This window comes from Equus quagga, chromosome 10 (assembly GCF_021613505.1).
Source record: "Equus quagga isolate Etosha38 chromosome 10, UCLA_HA_Equagga_1.0, whole genome shotgun sequence".
In the NCBI taxonomy this organism is placed as follows: domain Eukaryota; kingdom Metazoa; phylum Chordata; class Mammalia; order Perissodactyla; family Equidae; genus Equus; species Equus quagga.
In genome coordinates, this window is record NC_060276.1 from 108,970,006 (window position 1) to 108,982,196 (window position 12,191).

The 12,191-nt window shown below is 35.2% G+C and overlaps 1 protein-coding gene across 2 annotated transcripts in view; it reads left to right on the forward strand.

Annotated features, from left to right (window-relative positions):
• The window catches only part of SCML2 (Scm polycomb group protein like 2), a 92,905-nt gene extending 80,875 nt beyond the window's left edge, over nt 1-12,030 (forward strand). For both annotated transcript variants that reach the window (XM_046672678.1, XM_046672676.1), the window contains 4 exons: nt 4,679-4,792; nt 5,460-5,699; nt 9,030-9,181; nt 10,293-12,030. In XM_046672678.1, the coding sequence (XP_046528634.1) occupies nt 4,679-4,792; nt 5,460-5,699; nt 9,030-9,181; nt 10,293-10,421 (635 nt within the window). In that variant the 3' untranslated portion in view covers nt 10,422-12,030. The remainder of the gene's footprint in view (nt 1-4,678; nt 4,793-5,459; nt 5,700-9,029; nt 9,182-10,292) is intronic.
• Nucleotides 12,031-12,191: the final 161 nt, after the last annotated feature.

Below are 12,191 nucleotides of genomic sequence, written 5' to 3' on the forward strand. Positions count from 1 at the left end.
AATCCTTTGCCCATTTTTAACCAGATTCTTTATCCTTTGATTATATAGAAATATATATTTATTATACACATATGTATTTGTATTTGTTATATATAAAGAGTTCTTTATACATTCTAGATACAAGTTCTACATCAGATATATGCTTTGCATATATTTCCCCAGTTCTGTAGTTTGTCTTTTTACTTTCTTGATCATGTTCTTTGAAGCACAAAAATTTTTAATTTTGATGGAATTCAATTTATCTGTTTTTTCTTTTATTTCTTGTACTTTTGGTGTCATATCTAAGAAAACATTGCTTAATACAAATTCACAAAGATTTACTCCTATGTTTTCTCCTAAGAATTTTGTAGTTTCAGCTATTATATTTAGGTCGTTGATCTATTTTGAATTAATTTTTCTGTGTGTTGTGAGGTAGGGGTCCAATTTCATTCTTTCACATGTGGATATCTAGTTGTCCCAGCACCATTTGTTGAAAAGACTGCTCTTTTCCTATTGACTTGTCTTGGTACCCTTGTCAAAAATCAGTTGACTATGAATATATGGGTTTATTTCTGGACTTTTCAATTCTATTTCATTGATGTATATGTCTATCTTCATGGCAGTACCACACTATCTTGAGTCCCGTAGCTTTTTGTAGTAAGTTTTGAAGTTGGGAAGTATGAGTTTTCCAACTTTGTTCTCCTTTTTCAAGATTGTTTTGGCTATTCTGGTTCCCTGCATTTGCACATAAACTTTTAGGATCAGTTCGTCAGTTTCTGCAAAGAAGCCAGCTGAGATTTTAATAGGGATTGTGTTGAATCTGTCGATCAGTTTGGGGATTTATTGCCATCTTAACAATATTGAGGCTTCCAGCCCATTAACATGGGATGTTTTTCCATTTATTAAGGTCTTCTTTAATTTATTTCACAATGTTTTGTAGTTTTCAGAGAACACATCTGGCGCTTCCTTTAATAAATTCATCCCTAAACATTTCATTCTTCTTAATGCTATTGTAAATGGAATCATTTTAATTAGTTTTTGGATTGTTCATTGCAAGTATATAGAAATACAATTAATTTTTATATATTAATCTCGTATTCTATAATCTTGCTGAATTCATTTATTAGTTCTTATTGGGATTTTTGTATGTGTGTGCATTCCTTAGGATTTTCTTAAAGTCTATTTTGTCTGATATTAGTATAGCTATTGTAGTTCTCTTATAAGTAGTGTTTGTATGGTATATTTTTTTCCATCTGTTTACTTTCAACCTATTTGTGTATTTGAATTTAAAGTGTGTCTTTTGTGGTAAGTATGTAATTGGAAATTTTTTTTCAGTCCATCATTCTGCCAATCTGATGTTTTAGTGGAGTATTTATTTCATGTACATTTAATATAATTGCTGATAAGGTAGGATTTATATTTATATCTATCATTTTGCTATTTTCTGTATCTTACATTTTTTTGTCTTCTTTTCCTCTATTGCTGCCTTCTTTTGTTTTAAACAGATCTTTTCTTGTATACCATTCTGATTCCCTTGTTGTTCCTTTTACTATGGTTTTTGAGTTGTTTTCGTAGTATTTACCTTGGGGATTACAAATTACATCTTAATTTAAAACATTCCAGTTTAAATTAATACCAGCTTAATTTTTTTTTTTTTTTGAGGAAGATAAGCCCTGAGCTAACATCTGCTGCCAATCCTCTTTTTGCTGAGGAAGACTGGCCCTAAGCTAACACCTGTGCCCATCTTCCTCTAGTTTATATGTGGGACGCCTACCATAGCATGACTTGCCAAGCGGTGCCATGTCCGCACCCGGGATCTGAACTGGTGAACCCCAGGCCACTGAAGCAGAACGTGTGCACTTAACTGCTGTGCCACCAGGCCGGCCCCCCAGCTTAATTTTAATGTTATACAAAAGCTTTGCTCTAGTATAGTTCTGTTCCCTGCCCCCTTCTTTGTGTTATTATTGTCATACATATTATATTTTATATATTTTAAGCCCCTAAAAACAATTTTATAATTATTACTTTATGTAGTTGTCTTTTAAATGAGAAAGGAGAAGAAAAGAATTATAAACGCAAATATGTTTACTGGTACTGTTTATTTTTTTATGTGGATTTGAGTAACTGTTTAGTGTCCTTTCATTTCAACTTGAAGGAGTTCCTTTAGTATTTCTTGTAGGATAGCTCTGGAAGTGAGGAATTCTCTGTTTTTGCTTATGGAGAATTTGTTATTTTCTACTTCATTTTTTAAAGGTTAGTTTTGCTAACTTGTTCTACCATATTTTTGTTTCAGCAGTTTGAATATATCATCTCACTTCTAGCCTCTAGTTTCTGATGAGAAGTCAGTTGCTAATCTAACTGAGGATCCCTTGTATGTAATGATTTGCTTTTCTCTTGCTGATTTCAAGATTGTCTTTGTCTTTTGCTTTTGACAGTTTGACTGTTTTTCCTAGGTGTAGAAATCTTTGATTTATCCTCATTGGAGATTGTTGAGCTTTTCAGATATGCAGATTAACATTTTTCATCAGATTTGGGAAGCTTTAGCCATTATTTCTTCAAATATTCTTTCTACCCTTTTCTCTGTTTCCTCTCCTTCTGGTACTCTCCCATTTATGTGTATTTTGGTATGTTTGATGTCGTCCCACAGGTCTCTGAGGTCTGTTCATTTTTCCTCATTCTTTTTTCTTTCTGTTCCTCAGACTATATAATCTCAGTTGACTTTCTTTAAATTTGATTCTTTCTTCTGCTAGTTCAAATCTGTTGAGCCCCTCTGGTGAATTGTTCATTTCATTTATTATACTTTTCAAGTCTTGAATTTATATTTGATTCTTTTTTGTAATTTTTATCACTTTATTGATAGTCTCTATTTGCTGTGACATTGTTCTCATCCTTGCCTTTAGTTCTTTAGACATAGTGTCTCCTAATTTTTTAATTGAAAACTGGGCATCTTAAAATAATATAATACAGCAGCTCTGGAAATCAGATTCTCTCCTCCTCCCTAGGGTTTATTGTTGTTGCTGTTGCTGTTTGTTTATTTAGTGATTTTTCTGGACTAATTTAATGACTTTTCCTGGGCTGGTTTTGTCATATATGGCCACTGAAGTCTCCTCAGTTAGCTTAGTGGTCAGCTAATGATTGGACAGGGATTCCGTTAAATGCCTGGAACCAGTATGTCCCTGTGCCTTTGCCACGGATTTCTCTGTGTGTTGGAACCTCACCTTGAACACTCCAGGAGGCAGATTACAAGTCTACTTTGTGCATAGCCTTAAGGTCAGCAGGAAGTGAAAGATTAGAGACAATATTAGGGAAGCTAAAATGCCATAGAATTTGCTGTTCTTTCTGAGATTCAGCCATTTTTCTTGAATAACACTTCTTGGATTGTTGTAAGCCTTTAGTTAACGTCCAGAGTCTTGAAAAAGTTAATTTTGCCAGTGTTTTCATTTTTTTTTAATGGAGGAGTGGATTTTTGGAGGTCCTTAATCAGTCATCCTGGAAGTGCCTCTCTATAATGAATTTTAAAATACTTTGTAAATTACCTGGGTTTTTCTAGTTATCTCTGCAGGAAAAGTTTCATGCCTGAGCTTACTACGATACCTAGACGCAGAAGTCAAGAGTCAATTTTATGTTTGTATCAGCCCCAGATAGTAGACCATACACCAGCTTCATAAACTTTTCGTAAAGAAAGCATTAGACTATTACAAGTAAAAGATAAGTAAAGACTTTTCTGATCTTGCTAAGATTTTGAGGTAAACAAATATCTATGGAAAACTGTACTTTAGTATTCGAATTTTCTGTATCATTAAATGGATATAAAAAAAGTTAATTATTTCTTTCCTTAGAGTTTAAATATCCTAAATGTAGCAATATTTGTCATTCACTGAAATTTGTTTTGCCTGTTGGTTTTGTAGTCCATGATTAAAAATAAATCAAGTGGTAAGAGCTCTCTTAGACTCATTAGTAATCATTCAGTAACTCGGTGGCTGAAGATTGCTCATCAGATGATTTTGAGAGGCGTGCCTGGCCCCTAGCCATTTTGAACCAGATGAGTTTGACTTTGGTACTTTCTCATTGCAGTCTTTCTTCTTTCTAGAGGTCTATTATGAGACTTTTTAGGTTTCTATTATACTTTATTTTTTCTTTTATTTGGAGGTTAAATGAAGATATTGATTGATATTTAGAGTGTAATTGATAATTTGAGATGTCTTTACTTTCAGGATCATGTCTTAAAGAGTGATCCTTTAGGTAGAAATGCATTTGGTTAAATGATAAGTGGTAGAGTTGTTGTAAGGGTAGCCCTAGGCCAAGATTGTGGCCTATAAAATGGAGTGTTTATTGTACCCTATCTTCTCCTTAAGTTCTCTGAATTCATAACTTTTCTTGCTCATGGAAGCAATTTTTCCACGCCTTTTTAGACACATTATAATAGGTTGCCTGACTGCTTCCTGAGATATTTAGAGAAATGTGATGGCCCTAGAGTAAATGAAGCCTAGATATAATGCATTTAACTCTTGAATGTGATGTCACTGAATTGTTTAATAGGATGAAGTGAACACGTTGTTCATAAACAATCAGTTGATAAATTTTTGACAAAGTTATAGTAGGCAAATGATTTAGAAACAAGTCTTTTTACTGATGATATGAAAATGCTTGAGCATATTAATTAGTTATGACAGCCACCTTTGTTGTTTTTTGAACACAGTGGAAGAAGACATAACAGAAAAGCAAAGCACCAAACGACCTTCTCAGGAACTTCTACCTTATGTAGTTCCTCTCTCTCCTAAGTTGCCCAAAACAATTGTGCATGCCTCTAAAGGTAAATAGTATTTACACATCCCGGGATTGGGAAGAAAAGTAACTCTGCTACGATTTATCTATGCTCTTGAGTGCTGGGGGTGTGGATAGAGGGAGTGTATTTGCCCAAATGAGTTTGGCAATTAGTCTACTATTTTGGCAGCTTTGTTGAGCACTTCATTCCCTTCAGAAGTGCAAAGTTGTCCTTTCTCCTTAGATTAAAAAGAAACAATTATAGTAACATTTTCTATTCAGCTTTGTATTGCTAAAAGCTGATAGAGGAATAGAAAAACTTAGTACCTTTCTCCAGTGAAAGTTTTAAGTGCCCAAGTAGTAAGCAAATGTTAGAAACCAACTGTGTGATCGTATTATAACAAATAGTTGTAAAGAACTACATTCCTAAAAATGAATGCTTTAGTGAGGTGTTCACAGCCTTGGTGGCAAGACTGGCAAGGGATAGTTGCCATGAGAAATATAGGTGATGATATAGAATCAGTTTGGATTTCAGGACAGTGTCCATTACTATAAACGCCAAGAAGGGGATGGCCATATACTTTGTGTTAGAGGTTTGTGGTTCAGTATAGCATGGCTTAAATGAACTGTTGTTGGAGATTAGAGATTTTTGACCTTTTGTAGTATTTGAGCTATAAGTCTGTTGAGGATAATTGTCTTTGTCTTTTTTCTTGTAGAAGAGGGAGATGGCATGCCCCAAGAGGAGAAGCTTCCTGAAGATTCCAAGAATTCATCACCTAATCCAGCAAGTTCTTTGAGTCCTGCCAGCGGAAATCCTATAAGCCCTCATACCACAGTCACCAGGAATTTTTCTCAAAGTGTGCCAGGCACCTCAAGTTCAGCATTCATAGGGACCAAATCACCTCCCAAGAGCAGTCCCCCTGAAGTTACATTCCAAATGGAGAAGAAAAGTGAAGGTATATACAAAAGCAGTGATTCTCAACCAATGTGTTTGTCTTTCCCCTTAAGGTTTCCATGCCCAACAACATCCCCTGAGAGTGTATCACATTGGAGAGAGTGCCAAAATTGAGGAGGTCAAGTCCTCCCCTTCACGTCACTGTCAGGGCCAAGCCGCTACAGATGCTCCAATCCTCATGGCATCATAGAACTCTCTCTGGGGATCTGGATCACTGACCATGTGTCTGATAGAGACTTCTCAGATTAGTGGTTCTTGATCCATTATAATTTTCATTTCCTTGGGTACTGTCTGGACCCACAAATCTCTCTTGATTCTGAGGCCTGGAAAGATGCACTCCTGCTCCTTTCTGATGTACTCTCTTCCTTGTCTCTTTCGAGACCTTTCCTGGCCCCAGCCTGTGTGTGGCTCCAAGATCTGGGCTCTGGCATCCTGTTGCTACATCCATTTCCCCATTCTCCATACCCTCAATCATTCCCTCAGACCCACCAGGAGGACATGACATGTAAACAGGACAACATCCTGTTGCCATTTGGAAAGAGCCAGAATGGCCTTCCATGTGCAAAGATAGCTACTACCCTATACCCTTTTAAGGATTAAGGGTGTCGGGGGAGGGAGGAGCAAGGTGAGGGTAGGAATAAGTATTTGTCCTTTTTCTCTAGGTAGGCATCTAGGCAAGGTTGAGAAGTCATGGAAGTAGGAACCAACTAACTCCTTTGCCTTTCATCATGGGTATTATCTACGGGCAACTGCACTACACACAGGCTGTGACACATTTAATGCCATTACCCCCATCTCCCACCCTGTGTAGATTGTCTGCTTTTAGAGTGACATTGTTTGCAGAGAGTCTGAAATAGTTGCTTATGCCATAACGGGGTAGTGTACCCTGAAGTTTTAGGTATTTTCACAAAATATGAGCTTTTGACGACAGGCCTTCTCAGTAAGAGGCTCTAAAAGGTTACCTCCAATGCTGAATGTCTCACTTCCAAATGTATGGTTAACACTACCATACCAAAGTAGCCTGTATTTGGGCTTGAGAAGGCTAGCTTCTCGTCTTCCTAGGAGCAGAAAGACTAATAGTAATAGAAATCGTCATCATCTTCATCACTATTTGATATTACATGCCAGGCACGTAATATTTTACATCACCTTATATATTATATCTTTACAAGAATTCCTTGAGATGTCCGTGCTGGTAAACATTTCCAGGTGAGAAATCTGAGAAGCCGTTTGACTAAGGTCCCCCAGCTAGAAAGTGACTGGGCCAGTCCTTGAAGCCAGGTATTCTGGCTCCAGGGCTGTACTCTTAACCCCTGTGCTGCCTGCATCTCCAGAGAATAGGTAAGCATTTCACTTGGAAACTGTCTAGAGATGTCATTACTATTATTTTCTTTAAGGTATTGGAACTCTTACTTAAAGGTGAGTCCATCCCTGATTGCTAGTGATGCTCACACAACCTCCTGCCCTGCCCCGTTATTTGAATGAAACAAATTATGATTTTTATTACAGGAAAGAAATCTAATAATCCCATTAGGGATAAAGTCAAATTATTTCAGAAATATTTATTGATATCCTAGCATGTATAAGACAAAGTCATTCAGGAAAAAAGCATGCCTGGACTTTATTTTTCACGTAATTAGTTTTTTCATGTAATTATTTGAATAACACTAATGTAGTGTTTGCAACCTTCTCTGGTTGTTTTGACGATATGGGCCCAATTAAATTATTTTTCCATAGGAGATTAAAAATAGATTATATTATGATTGTTTTATTTTTAATATAAAATTATAGTTTCATATCAGAAATCATATCTTTAAATACAGTTTATCTGTAAAACTAGTTACGTGTTATTCAAGATATAGCTATACCAGATTCTGATGGCAAAAGCCAGAAATCCTACAAAAACATAATTTAGAAGTATGATTAACCTTGCCAATAATTTAAGGTTAAATTGAGTCTTTCTTGGGTTAAAGGAGAAGACTTTTCTGTGTAAATCGTCTAAATTAGAATGCCTTGAGCATGGCAGGGTCTACATCACCGTCACTTTTACTTGGGGTAAAAGTCTTTACTTGATACAGCAGCATTTCTTGGTAGATGTGACCAACATTTTTATCTCAGACAACTGGAAAGGAGGCTGTATTTTAGTAAATACTTCTTATTTCACATCAAAGTTGCAATATTAGAAAAGAAAATAAAATTCTGATCTACACACAAAAAATTGACCATTGTGAGTTCTTTTATCTTCTGTTTTACTTTACCCTTTCCCTGGGTAAATACTCACAATGCCCCTATAATGGCCAGAGCCCAGATGATAGGAAAGAAAAAGTACACCTTTGGCTGATTCACACACAAAAAGATCAAATGTGTTGATGGTCCTTGGCTAGAGAAACAGATATTCCTAGCAAATCACGAAACTCACTTCTGTTATTACACACTAACTTTAGAGAGTCGAGCGCTCTGGTTGAATAAATGAATACTTGTCTGGACACAAAGAAATTTCAGCACAACTTAGTGAACAGCACAGATAAAACTTTTGAAGTCTGGGCACTTAAACTGTTTCATGTCTCGGTTATTTCTTTTTTAAACTTACAAACCTTCAACCAAAATATCTATTACTGTGCAATTAAATTTGAAAAAGTATTCGGTATAATGTTAAAGTTACTTCTGACCTAGCTAAGCAGAAAATAATCTTGTTTTCTTCAAAATGCAGATAAGCATCTAAGCCTGAGAGGAATTTAAAGAATAAAATAATGCTAAAAATATCCATATTGAATATAGGAGAGAGATTCGGGAAAAGGACTAATTTGGTTCTCTAAGATGAGGGGGTTATTGAAATTCGTTGGTTAAAGTGAGTAAATTTAAGCAATTATAAAACTGTAAACACTTTTCATTGTGTTTAGCTAATGAAATAAGTAGACAGACCAAGAGTAGAGAGATTGAGAGAAATTCATTGAAATACTTAAAGTAAGAGAGTAATAGGTTAGTGTAGATTAACTTAATGTAACCCAGGTAATGGATCTTTTTCCACATTTGCCTGTGGCCAGAGAGGCCTCCAGTTGCTCAGTCTGTTGTGTGATCTTTGAAGCTTTATGGTGACTCCTGAAACTGCTTTTGTTGTTTGGGGGAGGTCAGATTGGATGCTCTTGGGTAGCCATCCTCAAGTCATCTTCATCTAGGCTTTCACTGGATTTTACACTTGGAGTCCTGGGTCCTTGCCGGGGTACTTAACGGAAGGTTCCAGGAATGAGACCATTACTCCCTACCTAACATCTCTTCTTTCAGGATAATGATCAGGTCAAGTATGATTTGTCTTTTTTCCCCCCCATTGAAGCTCCAAGTTATATAGCTGTACCTGACCCCAGTGTCCTGAAACAAGGCTTCTCTAAGGACCCTTCAACCTGGTCTGTGGATGAAGTGATACAGTTTATGAAACATAAAGATCCTCACATATCAAGCCCCCTCGCCGACCTCTTCAGGCAACATGTAATGTATCTTTTGATCCAGTTTTCCTGCCCTAATGCCTTTGAATGACCTCTGTGCAGGCCCTTCAGATGGATACTGATTAGTGTGGTTGGTGGGGGAACCCTATCAACTGATTTTTCCCTATGTGAGAAAGGTTACTTACTTTGCTCAAAATTAGATCCTTAGATGGTAGAGGGTGGATCTGTGCTTTAAATGGGTACCCAGGTACCTAGAATGCTACAGATCTTCAAGTTCTCAAGAGAAGATGATTCGGCATGGCCAGTCTCAGGTGTCTTCTCCTTTGTAAGGACAGGGACAAGGATCCTCCTCCCCACCTGCTCCCTGCTCGGCCCCAGGACCGCGAGTAGGAGGGGATGACCACAAGCTGTGACAGGGTGTCTTCCTTGTTATGATGCCCAATGAATCCAGCAACTGTATAAGATTAAGTGCAGCTATATTTTGAATAGGAACTGATGAATGTCAAATAATATGCTTCCACAACATAAATTGGTTGATTAAGGAAATAAAGAATTTTAGGAGGATGCCTTGTGTCTATTAAGTAATATATTTATACTCTTTTCTAGTAAATCAGATTAATGACCAAATACCTGATGATACTTTTCAATATTGTAAGAAAATCAGTAATTAGTTTTAGCATCTCATTAGCTTCAGACAACTAACTGATGAGCTTTCAACATCAAGACCACACTGTATAGCACATTTATAGTTTGCACTGATGCTGACATAATCATATTCCCAGCCTTTCTGAGAACGTTAATGACCATCTGAAATTCATTTCTACCATTCATAATTTTCCACCCTTTTTCATAATTATGTAGTATTTTATTCAACACACAGTATTTACAATCAGATAGTTTGATGCTTAGGCCATTTTTCAAAGATAATGCATTAAATTTCCTTATTCTCAAAATTTGAAGTGAATTTAGAAATTATCAGATGATGTTTCACTGTACAAATTGTATTTTTAATAGTTTTCAGGAAGTCATGCATATTCAGAGAATATATATCAAGAATGTACAGCTGCTCTCTATTTTAAATGTTCTTATATATAAATAACTTGTGGCAAAATATGAAAGCATTATGAATTATTATAATTTCTTTCTCTCTGTAGGAGATTGATGGGAAGGCTCTTCTACTACTCAAAAGTGATGTGATGATGAAGTATATGGGGCTGAAGCTGGGGCCAGCATTAAAGTTATGTTACTACATTGAAAAACTTAAAGAAGGAAAATATAGTTAAAAAAATGTGTAAGTTTAGATTGGTCATAATTCTCAGTTGTTCTGATAACTTTTTAATTTAAAAGTATTCTTACTCTCTCAGCAGTTTTTATTTTGTAGACACTTCCTCTAAAAATGTGTTCTATCCACAATTGCAGAACTACATTACAGTCCATTTACTTCCTTAAAGACCATTTAATGTGTTAGTATTAGCTTATTCAAATTGACAGTTCTTTGTCTTATTATCTTACATTTACAGTTTATTATTTTATTGTACATTCTACAAATATACTTCATGTAGGAAACAGAGAAACGCCTTTAATTTTGGTTAATGTTTATATATATAGAACCAAAACAGCTAAATCCCAAAGGGGCAAGTATCAGGGACTGACAGGTTCTCTAATGAAATCCAGGAGAAATTTTCCTTAGAAGAGACTTTAAAGATGCAACTATAGATATCATCTTTCTCAAATATTTTATGTCTGTTACTGCAATGTTCTATTCATGTTCTACCAATTTCCAGAAAGGGAATAGCCATATAAATTATTTTCCTTTCGTTATTATTTCTCTGTATGTTGTATTTGTTCATATTTAAAGAAAAAAAAGCAAGCTTATAAACTTTCATAAAATGTTCTTATCAGTTTTTGATAAATTTCAAACAATTATAGGATAGATAGAATAGTTGTTTTATGCAGGAAATATTATACTACAAGGGTGGTTTGGATGGAGGCTGATTAAAGTTTTTTCAATAAAATACATATTATTTTAAAACTTTACATATTTTCACTGAGCTTAGACATTTAATGAGGCATTCATTTCTTACATCTCTATATGAAGACACCTGTGCCCAAATTTTTAAAAGATATATATTTTATTGTCTGTGTTTATTCCTCATATGGATACTATACCATATTTATATATTATTCTATACCTGTAGGTATACAAACAAGTAAATCTGTTCTTTTTGAATTTAATATGGCACTTTGCACCACCACAGAGGTAATAATGAACTATTTATATAGTTAGATGTTTTTATTCTGTAAAAAATAAGTGCATCATTTGGTATCACTAGTACCTCTCAGCTTAGTCTTCAGGGGATAAGAAACAATCCATAGATTGGTTTCCATACAGGGAAGAGCTCTGTCCTATGCAATGTTTGTAGTTAATTTGATTAGTTCTGAGCCATTTATTCTGCTAAATTTTGGAAGATGCATTAATTCCAACTTAATCATTTTGGGCTTTATTTTTAAAGTTAGAACTTTCAAGGGGAAATGGTGCTATATGTTTATTGTTATTACTTTGTATAACTTTGGTGTAATGTTTATAAGCTATGAGAATCTGCTAAAAGTATTAGCCATTTGCTGTAAATGCCAATAAAATATACACCAGGGGCAAGAATGTACATTTTTTTTAGAAAACTAAATGTACTTTATACAATAATTCAACTATTTAAAGGGTGGTTTCATTTATGTTACTCCTTTTGTGTTATAAGACAAAATTCTAATTTAAACTTGGTCTTCTTTCAAATTGTTTGTGTGAAGATGCTGTGCCCAGTTGAACAGTCCTCAGGTGTTTGTATGAATACTATGTTCTACATAAGTTCTCAGATTTTAAACTATAATAAAGTTAAATAACCGCAACAATTAATGTCAAAGCCTCAGATTTGATTTTACTTGATTTTATTGTTACACGAGAAGCTAGACTGGGTTTTGGAACTGGATCTTTTGTGCAACACCCTCTCTCCCAGTTTTCCTCTTGTTGAAGTGCTGCAGATAAAGTATCTGCAAGGTCA